Source organism: Anser anser, assembly GCF_964211835.1.
Source record: "Anser anser genome assembly, chromosome: 6".
Lineage (NCBI taxonomy): Eukaryota > Metazoa > Chordata > Aves > Anseriformes > Anatidae > Anser > Anser anser.
The window spans coordinates 39,959,892-39,981,271 of NC_139726.1; the positions used below are offsets into that span (position 1 = coordinate 39,959,892).

Here is a 21,380-nt window from a genome sequence, read left to right on the forward strand (position 1 = left end):
TTCCACAGATAATTCTATTTAAAGAAATTACACTTAAACTGTGTGAAAAGAAAAATACTTCCGTATTCAACACACTTATGCTCTGTGCATATCTCGAGTCGCTGCTACTCCTTTAGTAAATAAGGCAAGTTACGCAGCTTTTGCTTACCCAGCCTTTCCATTTGTTTTAGATCTGCAGACCTAACATGACTAAGAAAGGTGAGGAACATTTTCTGCTGGAAAGCAATTCCTACCTATTGCAGAGACCTAAATTCTGCTCTGTAACTCACCTTTGTACCCCCGTGCTTTCCCTGGAGTTGTAGTCATAAGACAGTGAGGCAAATTTGTGTTAGTTACAGATAGAAAGAATTCTCTTGGTTCACAGAGGCTTTGGATCATGAACTGCAGGATGAGTGTACAGTGTAACACAAGACAGGCAGTTGGATGCAATGGATTTTTTAGCAAGCAGAACTTACTGATGTTTTGACTTTTAAAAGATACAACAAACAGATTAACATAAGATTCTAATGAAGTTTTTAGAAGGCAATATACTTCTTGGTCCCACCAAAGTTGTTTGGTCTGAGTGCTGAAATGTTTTTCTGTTTTTGTGCGAAGCAAGGAGGCTTCAGTCATGAAAACTTTTTGAATCTCTGGTTATGACAATCCGAAGTACAAATAGAGCTCATGATATCTGTAGGAACCAGTCTGTCTTAGACATGACATTGCTGTCATTTATAAAGCAGTCATGGAGAACAAAACTATGAGTTTTTGTTCTTTTTTAAAGATAATTACATCTATGTTTTTGTTGCTGTTGTTTAGAAATTGAGGTACAACTGTTAAAAAGGCATACTTTTTATCACAGTTGGAAGCTGATGAGAGCTACATGTGGGTTAGTAGGGGAGGCAGGTTCTAGTGGGAAGAAGCTACTCCGAGCTCACCCTTGACAATTGTCAGTCCTATTGAAAAAGCTTCAGAAAAATATCTAGATGAAAACCCTCTGAATACTTGAATAGAAATCAACCAATTCTTAATTTCCACCTGACAACCAACTAATAAAACCTGGTATACAAATAATCTTTTCCATATTAATTAGAATTTCTCCTTTCTAAGGAAAACAAGAAAATAATTCAATATTCATGGAATGGTTTCCCCCTTTATTAAGCCCTTTACTGAAAAAAAAAAAAAAAAAAAGTTGGATCTTGGAAATCTGTCTTTCCCTAAGCCTGCTAAAAACACTGACCTGTGAGAGAGGGCATTCTTTGGCTAATGTGCTCTGATTCATCTCTTTGAGCAGTTCCTTTAAGGCATTGCGAACTGTGGCGTGGTTCCACTGCTCTGCTGGCAAGTCTTCCAACTTTGAACAACTGTCAAAACAGAAAGCAGAAAGTAGATAGAAACATCACCTTCACAGATGCTTACTCTTTGTGTACGAGAGCCATAGACCTTTAAGCAGCGAGCACAACTTTATTGTTTCCTGCTTAGCCAGCTCATCAAGGTATTTCTCTCCTCTTTCCCCTCCCCACCAAGCCCAGCTCCCAGATGTGAAGTTCAACCAAAAGAATGACAGTACATGGCAGGAATAGCAGTTAATCCTACTATGATACTGTGTGGCATAACCATTTCCTCTGAGACGGACCTCGTAGAGAGCAAAGAAACTCTGTGTAAAGCAAGTCACAGAACTGGCTGGATAAAGCCATCCTCTCCAAACAAATACTCCAGCTGGGATAGAAAAATAAACATATATGCCGCACTGCCACTAACAAAATCACTGCAAAGTAAGGGTCCTCACTGTGTGGAGCAGTAGGTCTGAAAAATGAGTTTCATTGTATACAGGTTCTTATACTGCCCTCATCACTAAAGTATCTGAGAGCCCTTCAGAAACGCATTAAGTCATATGCCCAACATCTGTCACATGCAGTTCATTCTCACTTTCATTCTATAAAAATTGCACATGTAGTAAACCTTTCGTCTTTGTGTGATTTGTGCCTCTTCTAGTTTAACAAGCTCATGGTCTCTGTCTACATACATGGGGACAGACCAAAAAACGTCAAACATCAGCACCAAAAAGTTGGGGGAAGCTTGTCATTGCTGTTGATGCCTGAGAGACTTAATGAATGCTCTCCAGTAAACTGAGGTGGTTCTGCTTTGTGCCTATAAAGACAGGCTTTACCCTCAGAGCTGAAAAGTTCAGTTGTGCTTGAGGAGTTCAAGTAGTCAACGACTATCTTTATCTCAAAGTCATGGGCTACCTTTTATTTACACTGCATCTTCAAGCATTTTGAAGATAAAGAATGAGACCTTGATCTTGGGTCGATACCCTCTGTTAATACCAACAGGACAGTAGACTAGGTGGGCTCCTGGTAGCTCATACTTCTGAGGAGATGAGTTACTGCACTCCAGTTTTACAGCAGGTACAGGCGTCTAGATGCTTTCACAACTATGCTGCAGAGATGCAGCCTAGGTGAGATGATAACGGTATATAAAACCAAGGAAAGGCCTTTAAATGAGAACTGGAAACCCCAAACCCCACCAGAGATAACAGGAAAAAATGTTGTGAGTTGTGAGCTTTTCATTAGTCAGTGAGGAACCAGCTACTTTCAAATTCCAAACTAAACTGAACAGTTGGTAGATATGTACCTGCCACCAAAGGATGCTGACACACTTCACAATGGAACCTTGTTTTGTTCCGGTTGAGCTTCCAGGAACTGTATGCAAATTCTTCCAGGCTGTCTGTTATTTTCACCTTTTTCCTCTGAAATCTCCTGGCCATAAAGCTACAACTGACCATGCAATGTAGGCTTATCGGCAGTCCTAGGGAGTGCCATGCACTCCCAGGGACCTGCTACGTCTCCTTGCACAGGCACCAGTTGCTGTTTGAGAACTCTTCTGAAGAGCAACGGGGGGGGGGGGGGGGGGGGCAGAAGTTTTGGAAGGGAGAGCAAGTAAGTGTAAAAGAGCATCAGGAAGTTTTGCTTTGCTAGTCAGAACTAGCATTTGAGGAAGGAAAATATTTTCCAAAGGCCAAACAGATCTGCAGTAACAGATCCCTTCTTCATCTTCCTGCTCTTCCACTGGGAAGACCACTGGAGAACAAAGGAAAGTCAAGAAGCTCCTCTCCTCCCCCATCTCAGCAACTGGCAGTAGAAGACCTGGCTTCTCACAATGTAACCCCTGGAAAAAGGCAAGGTGTTTGTTTTCTGTATAAAATAAGGCCTCAATAACCTATTAAATCAGGGATTGTAGCAAAGTCTGCCTTTAAAGCCCAGTACCTTTACTTGCCTTTCTGTTCCTCTCTCTGCTACCATGTTGCTGCTTCAGAAAACATAAAATATCAGTTGGAACATGCACCAAATAGCTGTCAGCTGACCTACCCTTCTCTTCATTTTTCTTTCCCTTTCATCAAAAGACCAGAAATTAATGAAGACAGGATGTGCTAATCTCTATAGTAATGCTGTAATCGACAGAGCAGCTCAGAGAATAGAGAAGGACAGATGTTCAGAAACACCCACCTTTGTAATTGGATTTTCAATGTCACAACATGATAGACATCTTGTAGCATGTCAGCTACTGTCGCATCTGGTGCATCAGTCACATAACTGAGAGGGAGGGGATTCCACCTCCCGAGCTTGATTATTCCTGAAAAGAAAACAAAACATTCATACTTTACATTTTACCGTCTGTTTACTAAACCCTTTGATAAGCTTGTTTGTTCAGGAGATTCAAGATCTGCCTTGAGGTTTATTGCAATCTTGCTCAAAAAGATGTTTTGTACTGACTCCTGAAGCAAACTATGGGAAACAGTAGGAATAGACTTCAAATTCTTAGCAGACTTGCTGACATGTTCCTGGCTCTTAAATTACTTCAAGGAAGCACAGGATGCTTCCTCCCATCACATCTTTCATCATCCTACTAAAGTCTGCTTTTCTAAGTTAGAAGAAGCTTTAAATACTCTGTGGTCTTCTGCAGTCTCCAAAACCCTTCTGTAAATAAATGAATTGGTTTTGACTTGAACAGGAAAACTCCTATGTGTGGGCTTTCAGCACAGTTACAATCTAATCATGGTATGATTGCCAGTGCAGATGGATGGCACTGGAAAGCCATGAAGTAGGAAGAGTTCACTCCCAGCTGCAAGTTGCACTATGCAGACAGTTGCTTTTCTTTGCAACAAACAACTGCAGGCTGCTGACCACAGATCCAAAATAGAAGGGGGGAGGAGGGATGTTTTAAGTCCTGTTTCTACTTCTGCTCATTCTTTAGTAAGGATCATCACCTTTTCTGGATGGGCTCGTCACAAAGGCTATAAACTGGGGTGGTAAACCATTTGGGGCAGAGGTATTATTTCTGTTTAGACCATTGCAGAGGGCCCACCCCCACCAAAAACAATGACTAATACCCGGGAATGACTTCCAGGAAGACACCAAACAAAAAAAGCCACAGTGCTACCTTACATGAAAACAGAGCAGCTCAGCCCTGCTCTGCAATGCATTATACATTACAACTGTCACTTTTATTTCCTCTTTCACCATGTTGCCATTGCCCCACTGCTCTGGTCACATAACTTTTCTTAGCACAGCCCTACAAGGCACCCATTGCCTTATCTCACATTTAAACCAATGACTTTTGAGGTCTGCTTATATATTCTCTGATCTTCCCAAAGAGTATCTGCAAGCCCTATTGTCAGAAATACGCTAATACATGAGAAAACCACTTTCTCTGTGATAACAGCAGCTCCAAGACACCTTTTTGGGTATCTGGAAGGATCCTGTGATGCTAAGAAATGTCAGCCCTCTCCTTCTCACATTCTAGTCTCAGATCTTCACCAGCTCTGGAACTAATCCAATTGAAATAAATGGCAAAGGCCTTTTATCCTTATCTTTAAAGCACAATTGTAAAATAAACAACACATCTGAAACAGTAAAACAAGGCTTCTTGCATAGATACAACAGGACACAATATGATGAGCACATGAAATACTTGCTGTGGACTATTTTTTATCTCATTCCTACACAGGTTGAAGAGGAAATAATTATAGCACAACTCCTTTTCTGTAGCACTTAAATGCTTGCATTTACCATGGACATACTGATTTGCAAGGTATTCTATCACCACATATTGAGAGAAGCTAGAAGAGACCTAATTCATCTTCAGTGGTACAAAATTTCACTGCAACATGCTAGTACAGATGGGCTAATGTTTCAAGAGCAGATTAGAAAGCTTTTGGCAAGGGGAGATCTTGTCCAAATGAAATAAAAAGTTAGCTAGTATTGCTTGATATCCAATGCTTGAAAATGGGACATAAACAGAACAAAAACATTTAAATGATGCACTGTTTCAGTATTAAGATTTAACAATCTGGTGCTGAATATGCTGCAGTATAAATAGTGCCTGGACTCAGATCCAGTAGAGTAACACACAGCACTCATTCACAGTACCGTATGTCTCCAGTGCTGGCTCCTTGAGTTATACTCCACTTGCCAAGAAAAGCTGTTTTTCTTAAGGGGATAGTTTACTTAATGTTATCTCTGGTGACAACAAGAAATGCATATAGTACAGCATATATTAGTCATGAAATGAGCATCGAGGGTCCACTGAGTGAAATACATGCTGGGAAAACACGGTTTAGCTGCTGACTTTCTTCACCCCCTTCTGCTATATAATAATTTAGAGCAAAATCACCTAAAAACCCAAAAATCTATACCAGCTTCACAGAACACTTGGCTTCCTATGTTTAACCATGCCAAGTTTTCATGTAATTGAAAAAATAAGCATCATATGTGCCCCATAAGTCACATCTAAATTGGTAATATTTTACAAGAGGCTTTATTTTTCATTCAATTAAGGAAAGCGCTCAGAGAGCATACCATCTGCAACTGCTCAGCCCTGGCAATGCTGGTGAGAGACAAAGAGACAGTAGGGGGGCCACTGAAGTTACCAAAGGTGTCCCCAAACTAGAAAGTACAAAGAAAAAAAGAAAAAAAAACACACAAAATGCAGCTAGAGAGCATCAAGGGAAATACTATGCAAATTGTTTCACAGGAAATGTCTGCTACTACTGGAAGTTAGGTAGGCTCTTTTTTTTTTTTTTAATCCTCCTCTACAACTGGAGAGGAAATTGTTTTGGCTGGATTTAGACAAACACAGGTGTTACCACAATGCTCTGTGCCTCTGCATGTTAACACCTGCTGCAAGTCCTTTACTCTGTGTTACAGCACTGCTGATGTACGCTATTTTTTCAGCCGGTGTGATACAACGTGTAAATTTTTTTTTCAGAACACATTAAGCTGGTCCAAACGATAGCCAGAAGCCATGGTTTCCATCCAGCTCCTCAGCAGACTTCACAGGTGGTTTATTTCATGGCTCCAGCACTGTATTTAGGGCAACTCTTGGGCTGCATTTGGGAAGATGATACCAGCTTGTTGAGCAAATCCATTCTCAGCACGCTACAAGGCATAGCTCTTAATGTAAAATCTTAGCAGAATAAAATATTCCCCCCAAGGAGGTCCCTTCCCATCCAGGACTGCTGGGTATTGCTAATGCAACAGCATCCCGAAGATGGGAACAGCCTGGTAGCAAGGAGTCCCTTCCACATACAATTTTTTATGGCTCCACTCACTGACTCCAAATGGCACAGTTCTGAGTTTTGATTAAATCACTTTAACTGGCTAGACCGAGCATTTATCCTACCGTGACCTGAGACTTAGAAGTGAGGACAGAAATGAGCAAAACACTGTATTTTAGTAATGAATACACTACTGCTCCAGGAGTATTACTCTTCTGACAGCTCCAGACCTTCAGATTAGACTGCTCAGGAAATCTGAAAGCACACCCATCAGGAATTCACAAAACTCTCATGTTAATGAGTCTCATTGTCTTTCTTGTATCAATGACCTTTTGGGACTCTTCTCCTGGAACAGTTTTTTTGGAAGGGAAGTTCAACAGATTTCAAAGCTTACATGGTCAAGAAATGGCTGTACACAACAACAGCTCTCAGAAACTCATAAAGGAATGGTTGAATGTAGCCCAGGCCAGCTAGTCAATTAAATACGATAAACAGACCAAACAGTTTTCTCAAAAGAAATATTTTCGAAGGCATTTTCTACCCATGCTGACTGCTGTTTCTTTAACAGCATGTCCTGCTACAGACAGGTCTTTTATGAAATTTAAGCCTCAGCAATGTGTTCACTTGCCATTGAAGACATACTCGTTGCTGTTTGCTTTACTAAAATGCAGACAGGGAAAAAGGACAGCAGCCTAATTCTAAATTTGCGCAACTCCCTTTACCCACAAGAATGCCATAACAGACTAGCAGCAAAATTCTCAAGGGTCTCAAGCTCAAGTCTCAAATTCATACACAACTGCTGCAATTCACTGCTGCTCTTCCACTTTGGCCAACCATTTACCATTGCACCAGAGTGCTTTCAATTTACTTTAATTTAAAATGCAGCTACTTTGGATAAGAAAGTCGTAACTGTGCATGTGAGAGCAATACAACACATTGAAGAAAAGGCTTGACCAGCTACATCACAACTGGCTTCTATGCCTAGCAAAACTTGTCACAGGATCTTTATGACCTTTATTTTTAAAGTATCACCTAAAAGAGTGATGAATCCAAAGCACTTGGATTACTCCTAGGACTTCATGCTAATGAGATGCGAACGGAGAGGCTGCAAAGTTGGAGCTAAAGCACACTTCTGGAATAACAATGTTAGGAGCATTTAATAATCATAGCAGGGCATAAAAACAGCAAAAGGCAAAAAGCTCCAGCTAAGTTGGCAAACCCCTTTCATTACTATGTACCTTATATCGTCCCAGAAAATTATTTACCTAAAAGGGCTAGAAGCCTCATTTGTCTTTCCAAACAAAGTCTGCCATACAGTAGAGCACTTCATAAAATATCTGGGGGGTTAGCATACTGCATATTATAGCCTAACTATAACATTTCTTGGTGATAAAGAGCATGAAGTCTAGGTCCTGAACCTCCCAGTCTCCTGCACTGCCAACTTCACCTGGATAGTCCTACAGGAACTACTGAGGTATCTCACGAAAGTCTGGACACTTTAATAGGGACTATTGTAAAAACAAACTCAAAACAGGGCATTTTCCAAACTCCTTTCTGTAGCTAAACAGAACAAACAGGAACACATCTCAGGTTTTTACTGTCTTCCTTCACAAACTATCCCATCCCCACCATAGTTAGATTCCTGATTTCACTTTTCCTAAATTGTGAGCATACCTAAATCACATCCTAAGCGGATACTTGCAGGTAAATGACACAGGAGTAATACAGTTTATTTAAAACGTTAATCTGCTAGGGCTAAAATTAAGTCACTGGATCAAATTAAGGACATTTTCAAAATTCATATTAGCATCACCACCCCCACCTCAACATTCTTCTGGAGACAGCTACAAAATTAATTGTCAACATTTGCCCAAATATGTACAGAGAGGGAAAGGGAAGAAATTGTGTGCTCATTGGCTAAAGGGGAAAAGAGAGATTGCAGAGAATACCAATTCTTTACCAAGCATTGTTAAGAAAAGCACTTGTCAGCACTAAGCTGACAATCCATTTGAATCCCTGGTGCACAATACCAAAAATTCTCTTCTATTACAACATAATAATACCTACAACATAATGTAACCTGCCGAGACTCATATGGGATGAGGTGTTAAAGCAGACAATTGCTCTCCTTGTGGATGGATGGGCACACTCAGGTTGTAAAATACAGAACTGCAAAGCTCATTTCTTAGACTCCAGCTCCATGTTCACTGACCCTGGGTCAGCACTCTTTGGTGGGAAAAGTTACATCCAGCCCTGGCAAGAACATGTGTCTGTGAAACCAGACACAGCAAACAACATGTTGTTTAAGTGCGTTTAAGAAAGGTTTAGGCAGTGCCCAATCCAGCTTAAGATCTCCTGAGTTATATTTGCCACTTCAAAGTGCTTTGAGCAAATCTGAATCAGCAGAGTTATACCGGACCAAAGCTGTGCCTTGTGTGGCTGCAGCCATTCCTGAGCTGCACTAGGTGGCCAGGAGTTTAGTTTCCTGCATTACAGGATCACAGCCTGAACACATCTGACTGCAAACACAAGGCTGGGTGAAGAACACAACCATCTGCTGCCATTCCATGAGTTCAACCAAACGGTCTTGCTTAACCACCTTACTTTTTAACAGAGTTCTTATCAACACAACAGACACCCAGAAGAAACTACAGCTTGGCATTAGTGCCCAAACACTTTTGATTCATTTTACAATTCCAAATGAAAGACCTCAATGAAACACTCAATAAAACCCCTGCCTCGAGGATAATCAAGCTGTTTATCCATCAACCATTACTGACAGGATCCCCTTGCAAGACAGGTACGCTCTTGTGACGTTGATTGCATTTGTTTATCCTCTTCAGATTCGTCTTGTCCCTATGCTATGTAATTTTCCTTTGTTCAGCTGTGCTTAGTTAGAGAAATTAAAAACTGCCTGTCCCATGTAATAAGTACATAGAACTATTTACCCATAAATCAGTTTGCAGGAAATCACTACCCTGCAATACATAATAACTCAGCCTGTGTTTCTAACCTGTGCTCTGGCTGTAGTATATCATCAAACTGTAACAACATAAAGGCGTAATTTGTAGTTATTATTGTTAATCCAGCAAAGAGAATGACTTTTCAAACAGAAAGGAGAAAAAAGGCAACAGGAACAATAATAAAAAAACAATAATTTTTGTATTACATGATTGTATTATTAAGCTGCCATTTCTAGACCTTATTGCAAATTTTAAAATATTACAACCACCTTTGCTTACCATTATAAGAGTGCCCATATTATTCTGTTGAATTTCAATCAGTGACATATTGGGGTAATAGATGGGAAAAATAATCAGCATAATCCTCCTTTGCACTTCTAAAGCACCCTTCATCAGAGGACCCCAAAGCACTTTAAAAAACATTAATTAATTAAGCCTTGTAACATCCCTGTGAGGTAGGCTGTATTATGCCAATTGACATATCGGTGATTTAGTGATTGAAGGCACACAATGAGTATAATCCTATGTTTATGCCAATACAAAAGAAAACCCCTCCTTCCTCATTTCAGACTGTAATAAATAATTCAGTGAGAGAGCAGGAATAAACTATGTGATTACACTGTGATGTACACATCCACAAATCGACGGGAACACCCACACTCCCTGAATGACTAATTCTCCATCCCAGCTGATCAGACTCGTGCAACTTTAGGGCTCTGCACAAAAGGGTGACCTTCACCCAAGGGAAAGGCAAGACTGAGCCACCTGAAGCTCTGGCAGTGCAAGGCTGCTTGTACGGCTGTTGCTGGAGATGTTTTCTATTGCTGTTTTTGAAATGGCATCATAAACTACGTGTACAAAAGGGATTACAGAATTAAATTTTGTAGTGCAACAACAGATCTGCACTAATATGCAGATGTTAATATAGATTATATACTTATATGATTATATATTAAAATGTTTATAGAAACATGGATGTAACTGTCAACAGAAAGATTGCTAGTATGACAAGGTTTAATTGCTGAACTTTAGAATGTTTTCACAAATTAAAATTGCTTTGATAGCTGAAGCTTGGTTTGAGTTTTTAATTTTTTTAACGTTAGTGTTGCCCATTCCTTTCCTCCAGCATGACTATACTTCAGTATTAGACTTAACATGTACCAAACAGCCTTGTAATTCTACATATTGAGTTTACATTTTACTGTATAAAGATTGTGCCTCATGTAATAGATGCTGTTTCACATTTGGGAAATGTTACGTTAGGACCCTGACTTTTATTAGATTAATTTAATATAGGTACTAACTTACTAGACTAAATTAATAAAGATCTTCTTTAAAAAAAAAAAGGGGGGGGTAGGAGAACAGAATGAACCCGCAAATTAAATAAAATTTTCTGAAGCTTGTTATTTTGGAAGTCTTTATTTAATTTTCCAACCCGCTATTCTGTTTGAAAAACAGCCAATAATTGGTAAGGAAAAACAACATAAAAAAAAGTTGATGTTATTTACTTCGGGGGATTATTTTTTAAATTGTTATATAATAGATCATGAATACTTCAAATACACAGAAGGGTAAGGCACCAAAAGAGGTACAAAAATATTACCAAAATTGTATTTATTTTTTGTTACTCTGTATGGTTTTTAAAACTTTTATTTCCATTGAGGAAAAACATTTAGCCCTGCATAACATCTCTCTTTTGACATTTTGAGGATAAGTCTGCACTTACCTTAGATAGCAAGAAGTAATACATGAATAAAGAGAAGTAATACCTGAATAAAGAGAGAGAACTCCTCATTCTCTATCTTTTGTCTGAGAAAGGGAACCAAATCTCTAAGCATCACTTCCATAGTATAAAAAATAAGTCTTTTCAGTTATCAAAACTCATGAAAGAAAGGCTACTGTGTCCAGGATATTGAACAGCTCCTAACAGCTGCTTCATAACAATGTAACCCCAGAGCTCAGCTTTACCCTCCACCATTACACTTCCTCAGCAGTATTATTCAGTAGCCCCAGTGCCTGTAGGGTTGCAGCACCCACTCCTTCACTAATAGAATCCCCACATAATGCTCAATGGACAGCACTCGCTCCATTTTTGCGTGAAATTATTGCCTTTGAGGCAACCTCTACTCTTACGTTAAGATCCTTTGCAGCTCAAACCTGGGAACGCTTGAACTTGCTCAGCTCCACAGGAGCAAAGGCTACGCCTCCTGCCAGAGAGCAGTGGCTGCTGAATGCCAGCAAAACACCTACAGACCAGCAGTGTCGCGAGTCAGCCTACTCCCTGGCCAAAGAGCTTTCTTTAGCTGCTCCCATGCATGGAGGTTTGCTTTGCCATCTTAAAACCACCACTGTTCCTTTGGCTTTGGAGCAGCTGCCTCGCGTTGAGTCCCAGCCTCCTTGGAAAAACACTGGCTGCTTCTCTGCCATCCTGCCTGGCACCTGGACCACAGCTCCTGTCTGTAATTTAGAGTGTCCCAGAGAGCCAATGCAGGCAGATCCTGCTGGTGGGGACCTGTAACGTGCTTCCACCTCAGTCTTGCAGGATGAAAACTGGAGCTTTAGTGATTTTGCCTCAGTTACTAAGAAACATGAATGCAAGCATCCTTAACAGCTAGTGCTTTTCTCCATTGCACATTGTGTTTCTTTAACAGCCACAAAGGGTGCCTGGATCATCTAGACCAAAATTCTGGACTCAGTGACTGTATAGCCACCTCATGACCTACAAGAGCCTGCATATGTGTAAAAGGACCAGAACTTTACACAAAAGGTTTGCTTTCAAACCTTTTTCATCAGCCTCCTGCCAGCACAACACGCTGACAAAATCTGCCTCACAGCACCCTGACCAAGGAGAACAATGCACCTGGGCAGACAACCTTTGATGCTGTCCTTGGTCCTCTCTCCAGAAGCCTTCCTTGGATCTTATATTGTGATGTTTTCAAACGGAGAAGAGAGGGAGAGGCAGAAAAATGTTTTCCTTCTTTGAGAAAAATACCTGTATCTGTTTTTAAAAAGATGCAAGAGGTCTCAGACTTCAATTCAGCCAGCTTCAATGCTCCCCTATAATCTTCACATGGCAAGACAGCCCACTGAGCAGGAAAAAAAGCACAATAATATGGCATTGCAACAGAATACATAAAACACATGTTAAAGGTTATAAAAGAGCATTGCTAATAGGACATTCTAGAGGCTAATAGGTTTAAAATTAAGCCTCCAGACATTGTTTGGCCTTGAATGAATCTGAATATCCTGCTTACTCACAGTAACACTGCTACAGAGAGCACAGAAATCTGGCTCTCATACAGTAGCCAGCCATCTTTGTGTTGAGTCAACTACAAGTAGACTTGAAAATTCATGGGTCTCAAGACCAAAGAAAAATAAGGACACACAGCATGCTGTGCTGCACAAACAAACCCCTAAACCAAATGCAGATTCATATTTTGGCCTATACAGTTTAACAGCTTAACCTCTTTAGTTTAAGATTTGTGTCTTTTGGGGTTTTCCTTACACTGTATACAAAACTACCAGAATCGTTTTTCACTAAATTACTACTTTTGGCTTGCCTTCTGTCTTTTCTTTCCTCCCACCACACATTCAGTCCTTGACTTCCACAAAAAAATACAGCTTGAACTGAAGAACTGGTAGGACAACATCTAACTAGCAGGGTAGAAAAGCATGAATTGCTGAGGAAAGAGAGAGGTTGAAGATTTCACTGAAAACCCTAAAGAACAGTTGCTTCCCCTAATTAATTCAACAAGAATGCAATATGTGAAGATATGGTTGCAGTTACCTCTGCAATTTGACTCAATTCTTTTACTCTCTGAAGCTGCATTATTGTAAGAGCATATCCAGACCCATACAAGACCTTACAATGTCTGTAGGCTTAATTCCAGTATCGCCAATGACATTCAGCTAGGAACTAAATCCACCATGAAGCAGTTAACAGATGAGGTGAGACTTGTATTCTAGTACTTGTTGTATGTATTTTAAAAAATCTGTATGTAAATGTGCATGCATACATATATTTAAAATATGCAATATAACAGAGACTGAAGGTTTGAGGACCTTTAGGCAAAGGACTTCCTCATAGCTAACAAAGGGGTAAGAAGCAAATGACCAACACTTACCCTTCCTTTATAAATTGACCTACTAGAGAGAGACAGAGAATAGTATCTTTAAAGTTGCAATATTTATTTTCAAAACACATTTGAACAATCCTAGTCTCTAGTTGGAGCAGCATTATACTTTCAGGTACGTGACATTAAATTCAATACAAATCCTTCCTTCGCTGACATCCACTTCACTCAGTAACCTGATTCTTGGCTTCCTCATCTCCCTGTTCTATTCCAAGGAAGAGCAAAACAATTCTGCATTTCTGACAAATCTAAATACAGCTTTGCTGGTTACCAAACTATGCTACATTTCCTATCAACAGAAAACAAAAAACAAAAACAAAAAAAAAGAAAAAGAAAAAGAAAAAAAAAGACCGTAGTTCACCACTAGAGGAGATGACTCAGAACAAGCAAGAACTGTTACCAGACTCAAAAAAATCAGTTTCCTCTTGTAGTGTTCATGAGCCCACACTATGCTGAGATGAACCCAGATTTGTTTTCTTAGCCCACATCTTCCTAGAACTGAGTCTATTTCCGTACAAAGCCACTAGGTCCTTTTTGGATCTTGTTTGCATTTCCATCCTCACATTAGTTTGTGAGCAAAAGACCACCAGAACAAATTCATTATTTTAAATAATTTTTGTGCACATGAAAAAGATTGGAAAGAGTAATTCACCTTTCGGATCTGGAGGTTTGCAGCACATGCAAATCGTGCTTTGAAGCATTTCCAGAAGTCTACTGCTTCTTTACACAGCAGCTAAGATTCTTAGGTAATCACAGGATTTAAAAGATGTGTAGTTTAAGGGACACCACCAGATGCTGCAAGTCTCAATAACGGCTAAAGCATTGGCGGCATTGCCAACATGCTCATGAGATAGTGAAGAGCTGTAGTACCTCCTGAGATCCATCCACACACTTTATCACAAAATAAATAATTTGCAGAGTTCCTCTTGCAATAAGGGTACCAGTCAGTGTGACCAGGCACAATTGTGGTCTAGATGTAAAAGGCCAGCACCATACCATTAAAATTGTAATATAGGAGAATGATAGTTTAAATATTAAATAAAATTGATAAATAATGGATGAATCTATAAGACTGTATGGGAAATGGCTTCCTTTAAATACACTTTTCTATACTAAACATGTTGCTTACATGAAATTTGAGTTGTTGTTCAATCAAATCTTGCTGAAAATGATGTTCTAACCCGTCTTTACAAACAGAAGTGATTTTATTGCTGGTGGCCCAAAACATTGGCCTCTCTGTTACCTCCTCTCCCTATACTGAGGTAATATTTCTCATTGCATGTTTAAAGAAAAGAACTGAAGATCTGGAAGACCGTAATCTGGGAACGCATAAAGAACACTGCTAACTGACAGAAACTAAGGTAATAATTTGTAAAGGAAATACTCTGCTTTCAGGCTGTGGTAGCATAAACTCTTAACAAACAGCCATGAAATGGAGGTGCCAAAGTCAAGACACCAAGGCCTCAAGCCAGCTTTTATACAGGTATATAGAATATGAAAGGCTTCATATTGCATTAACTGCATCTTGTACTTGTAAACACCATATTTAAATAAGAGGAATGTCATATCTGAAGAATCTTTTGAGTAACTTTTATAGTGAAGGAAAATATTACCAAATATCACAAAATGTCAGCACTCAACCCTTAAAAAGATCTTGTTAGAATCACAAAATTATGCTATTATCATAGGGGGTTTTCTGCCAATAGTGGAACAGGAATTTGCAGAGCCAAAATCTCACAACAGGTAGATTTGACAGGCTGCTAGGCAATGAGGATGCACACTCTTTCTAGGCCTCAGGGAGATAGCAAAAGCCTCCATTAATAACTGTCCTGGCTAGAAAACTGTGTCTTGATGTTGTTGTCAGCCCTTTAGGCCTCCTATACAAAGCAAATAACTTTCATTCTTAGTTTACAAATATATTAATTGATTTTATTTCCTGCTAAAATGGAGCTCAGATTTGTCACAGTCCATAACACTCCCTTGTGGAAAGCAGCTCTGCTGGTCAGTTCCTGCTCGCCTGCCCACCCCAGGCCACATCACTGTTGCCTTCCTCCTCCCACCCACACCACGCTGCTCCATCTCGGAATGATGGCAGCCACCTCCGAGCTCTACAGGAATAAATCTCCAGACCGCAAACCTCTAATATCCCCTCCTCCTACCTACAAGGCAACACTTGCTCTCAATTTAGCTTGAGTCATGACCTTTCTTCCCATCTTCTTCCCATGCATTTAACCAAATTTAAAAAACAGAGGAAGAAGAGATCACGAGAGACTGCAGTGGTTTTGGCCTACTGGGACGAGTGAGGGATGCCTTCTCCTCAAGGACCGTTTTTGCCATGACTGAGGGTACCTGCCTCAAGGCTCGCTCAGCCTGTACAGAGAAGAGCAGCCCAGAACGCACAACAGTGTGAGCCTCCAGGGCACAGGGCAGCTTTCCTTGGAGATCAAAAAGGAGCTCTGCAGGCAGGCATGACGGTACCTGCCAGTCACATTTGCACCTCAGCGTTAGCTGTCCACACTGTGCACATATGGGCTACACATTTAACCATCTGGGTGCACAGACCCTTCTCTCCCTGCAGTCAAGAAGACGAAAAAATTTGATTTTTCCACTAAAATAACCCACTTTACTGCCATAGCAATTTATTTTTTTTCATACAGTCTCTTCTGGATCAGTTTTATGTATACATTATTAAATACTTGATGGAATAACTATTTATCTAGAACATGCATGATGTTTTAAGTAGCTGCAAATATTATATACATAGCCACACAATGGGAGAGAATGGAGAAGTAAGTTTAAATCACACTCCTCTTGCTGATTTTCACAGTAGAAGTAGTAAAGTATTTGTAGGGAGCCGACACCATAAAACACAAAGGAACTTTAAAGGGAAAAAAAGTATTTACTTTAAAGGACTAATACTAATACTTCTCCCCTTTTCTGCGCATAAACATATGTATATTTGTATTAATTCTGGACACAATATAGCTGATACATTCAAATGTATGTCCATTTAGACATGTGTACATAGCATGTTGGCATAACTAAGAAATGAAAAACAAATAAGTTAAAAAACTGTAAATTAGATTTTTTTTCTTTCTTTCTCTGAGTACTGCCAGAAAATGCCTTTGCATTTTGTCTTGAGGTTTGAACATAAGTAGTCATTTTCTGACAATATTTGGAAGAGAAGTTTTCAACTATACCAAGTTGGTAAAGCCATTATTTCCATTGCAGAAAATTACTTCCAATCCTTTTGCTTCTCAAATCACCCCCAAAAGACAATATTTTTTTCCGAATATTCCCTGTGTAATACAGATCTGTAGACTGTGGAAGAAGCAGATATTTTGTTACAGTGGACAATGATCTGGATAGAGGGAGGGAGTCAGTTCATGAAACCGCAACTTGCATAACTGTTTTTGCTTATATGAAAAACAAATCAACTGATCATTTCCTGACAGACGAAGCATTACAGTCAAAGAGAATATAAGTATTTTATTCTTTTACTATTTAGCCCTATCCTTACTCCCTTCCTATCACTCTATTCCCTTTTTATTTGAAAAACAGTTTTTAAAGAAGATACATTTTAAAGAAGGAATTCTGTCTCAAACAGTAAAAAGCTGAAACAGGAAAAAATCAAGACCAGATCACCTTGAAATAACATATTTTTAAATCCCATGCTCTATGCCTCCCCTGCTGTTTAACTTTCTCCCCCAGCAAAAGCATTCAGGGTATTTGATAAGACTATCAATATCTTTGTTCAGTCCCCCAGCACCAGGCCTCCATGGATGGCTTTTAGGTGGATTTGTTACTTGTCAGAGCAGCAGCACTGCCCCGGTGGGTGTGTTCCCTAGGTGAGGGCTTAGCCCTCATGGATCCAAGTTCATCACTCGCCACATTGCTAATGAGACAAGTGCAGCCCAACACGAGGTTAATTGTCAGAAGCAATAATCTAAATTAAACTGGCCAACGTTCAAGTAAAAGGTACCTTATAAAATATCCTTTTCAAATGAAAGCAATCTCAGGAGTTTGTATGCCTACTCAATATAGAATTCCAAGCTTATAAAAAAAATCACAAAACCTTCCTCTTCCTCTCTAAGGAGCCAAAGTAATTATTTTTAATACAGTGACATATGTTAGACAAAAGTATTAAGGAGGGGGTTTCGTTCCACTCCAAGTCTCCACGGAATTTTCCCTTATGTGAGCACACATCTGAGCTCAGATCTTAGCCCAACCAATGAACATTTTTTGAAATTAAGGTTATTAGTTGATGAGAAATCCTTTTAAAAATAAGCCCAAAACAGGGAAGGTCTGGTGTGGCGCTCCCACCATTGAGAATTGTCATTAAAACAATACAGGAAAAAAAACAAACGTTCACAAAAACATTTGATAAAAGGCCCAAGTCAACTCAAAGCTCACTCCATTTTGGCTGGGACTCTGGGCTCACAACAGCTTCAGCCTGCCAAAAGAAATACAACCACCCGTTTCTTCCTGATGCTTTCACCCAGGGAGAGACCTGTTCCTTTGCTTTCCCCTGCCACGATAATGACATGCCTGCTAGGATTTGATTTGGGTTCGTATCACAGCCTGTCTTTGAAACAATTATTATTTTGTTAATTGTCAGAAGAAAAGGACTTAAGTGGCACCTCAAACTGACATAGTAACCAATAGCTTCCAGATAATTGTTATGTGCTGTAATTAAAATAACGCATGTTGAGAAGAAAAATTTAAAAATACCTTGGGGTACAATAGTTTAGGATATAATTCCACACAGGGAATCTGTATAATTTTGGTTGTAACCACACAGGAAAAATGTAGAATTTAAGTTAGAAATTATTCACTTACCATGCAGAGTTAGTACAAAAAAGTGTATTCATCTAATACAAATGAATGTTGTGGGTGTAGTTACAGTGTTTTATGTGTGTGTTTACCCATAAGGAATGACTGCAACATGTATGGAAAAGTAGTTTTTAATTAACCTTTTTTATACTTTTAAGATTATTTGATTCTTTGTCATTTTTATGAAGATAATAAATGCTGATAAGTGGATACAAAGATACTTTTCAAAACACTCAGTCATCTATACCTAATCTCTGTACTAGTGACAGTCAGAATACCCAGGTATTCAAAATATCTGAATTTTAGCCTCAAACATGAGATTATTTTAACATGGATAAATACAGTGAAAAACCTCTCAACTGAAAAACAATAAATGTAACAAGAAATAATAATTCTACGCAAAACACCATGAAAGCCAGTGGATTCAAGAAATGTTAAATGAGAAAAATCTTGGCTCAGCCTTTATTGAGATTCCACAAGAAATGCCTTTCTTTTTGTAACACAGGGTTGAACTCTTGAATCACTACAAATGCCTAGTCTAAGAGGTAGCTGGCAACTGCAGTGGCATGAAAAGCATCTTGAACTAGACTTTGCCAGTTCCAGATGAGGATGCTAACTTGAGCTACCTATAAACATTCTTAGGTTTCTCTCTCTCTTTTTTTTTTTTAATGCCATTTGGGAATTTTCAGGTTCCCCTACCAAAATATCAAATTCAATCCAAAATGCAAAAGCTTTGTTACATTACATTACATTCCTTGGATGCATTGGACAGTCTACAGCCTACTCAGGAATGTAAGGAAAATGTGCAAAATGACACTCTCAATGCACTAAAACGAACTCTGGAAGTTTGGCAGAAGCACATATTTAACTTTGCTCACAAGCACAACCAACTGAATCAAGCTGTACTAGTAGCACCAGCCAAAGATGAATTCTCAAAGACAAACAGGCTGTGGCAAAACTGAGAAGATCCAAGAGTTCCTGAAGAGTTCCCTTCATGTAGGTATTAAGTCTGGGCCATGCTCTTGCTGCCAAATTCTTAATGTGCACACAAAAGCAAACAGCAATATTGGCATAATGAATGTAGAGTCACTGACCTGTGCCCACATTCAGCCAGACAGATGTTGGCTGTACCACTGCCCAGATCAACTGAGCAAAGACCAAAGACGCTTGGAGAACAGCAAGCATCTCCCCCCCTGAAGTAAGGACTTCACTCACTAGATCAACTGAGTAAGGCTCAAGGTAACATATTTACAAAGTCCATCTTACACTTCTTTTTATACATAGTAGTTTGATCTCTTTGTCCTTTAAAATCTGAATTTCTCTTTCAGATTGGTGAAACAGGCATTTTAGCCTTCATTTCTCCCCAGACTTATCGAAGGGCCATAACATAGTTCCACTCGAAAATGCAAAGAAATGCTCTAACGAATAGCTATTATATATGTAAAGATATAGAACTGCCTATTTTCAGCATTAAAAGCAAAAAATATTTCCAGGCAACTTGTTTAATCAGACTAAAAATATGCTAGACCACAAGTTTTTATTTTTTGTTTTTCTTCTTCTTTTTTCTTTATCCTTGTACTGGGGATTTGAAGGATGACACTACACCCTTAAGGTCAGAAGTGTTAAGTATCTAGTCAAGATGTAAGGAAAAAATCAGGCAAGCAACATAAAAGCAGCTTTGGGCTGCTTTTTTCTTTTTCTTGCAAATGAAGAAATTTACCATAGAAGCCTGTTACCTTCCTGATGCTTTGCACCTCCAGCAGTCAAAGAAGAAAACACCCATTAGACAGCTGTAGGGTTGCTCTCTGGAAGAAGCCTAATATTTTCTGTCCTAATCCAAAAACACTAATCCCAGCAGGGCAAGCTACCAAGCAGCTACTTGGGCCAGCTTGATGAGGTTGTAGTTATTTACTTCTGTCAATTTAAGCCCAAATTGTAAGTGCTTATTCAGTCTTCCTACTGTTTTAACTACTAAGCATGAAGGATGATGACCACCTTTGCAGGGCTGAGCTGCTGCTTACCAGTAGTTAGAACTAAATAAAATCAGAAAGACAGATTTGGAAAACCTAACACACTTTCAGAAATTACACTCTGCTTCAAGACCTAGCACAGTAATAGACTGTCACAGGAACAGCTATTTCCTTGGCAAGATAGTGCAATAATGCAATTACTGCCATTTAATTAATTTATATTCTCAAAATCTGTCTCCTTACAATTTCTAAGTATTTCACTTGAGCATCAAGATAGGACTTTCTGACCCTGTTTAACATGACAACCCCTGCAACAAATGGCAGTTGTCTATAAAAAGAGGGGGCTCTCTGAGCACACATGCATGGTTTGGTTTGGTGTGGTTTGTTTTAAAGCAGGTCAGAGCGCAAGGGACCTTTTCCACCATGTGGGACTAAACGCCAAGAAATCTCACTTCGAGGACTGCCACGCTCCTCTGTGAAATAAAATGACACTGCTGTTAAGTCTGGATGTAATTACAGATATGAAAGGATGCCTGCAAAACTATGCTTGTATCTTTCTTGCTCCGCATCCTATGCTATAGATGTATTTGCCATACAGCTGTTAACATCCTGAACAAGTAACATGCAGCAGACTTAACATTTCCTTTCACTTTAAGCACTAGCATGCAGCGGTGGCTGTTAAGGCAGGCTTACCAGTAAAGAATGAGACCTTTGTCTGCCTCTAGTGCGGGCAGAGCTCTCCCCTGCCTGCCCCTGCAGCCCTGGGCAAGAGCTATGCCAGGAAGCCTTGACCTCCGGCCCGACAAGGACACTTAGTAGGGCTAAGGGTAATCCCAACTCCTCCTTGCTCATTCAGTTTCTTGAGCTGTTTGAAGCAATCATTACCAACTCAGCTACATTTTGTGGTCATATTATAAAATGAATCATTGTTCAACAGTCCAAG

At 39.5% G+C, this 21,380-nt stretch overlaps 1 protein-coding gene across 3 annotated transcripts in view; it reads right to left on the bottom strand.

The window, feature by feature from the left end:
* Positions 1-21,380, bottom strand: part of SATB2 (SATB homeobox 2) — a 135,874-nt gene that overhangs the window by 73,708 nt on the left and 40,786 nt on the right. For all 3 annotated transcript variants that reach the window (XM_083843039.1, XM_083843038.1, XM_083843040.1), the window contains 2 exons: positions 3,489-3,615; positions 1,220-1,343 (listed from right to left, as the gene is read on the bottom strand). In XM_083843039.1, the coding sequence (XP_083699165.1) occupies positions 1,220-1,343; positions 3,489-3,615 (251 nt within the window). The remainder of the gene's footprint in view (positions 1-1,219; positions 1,344-3,488; positions 3,616-21,380) is intronic.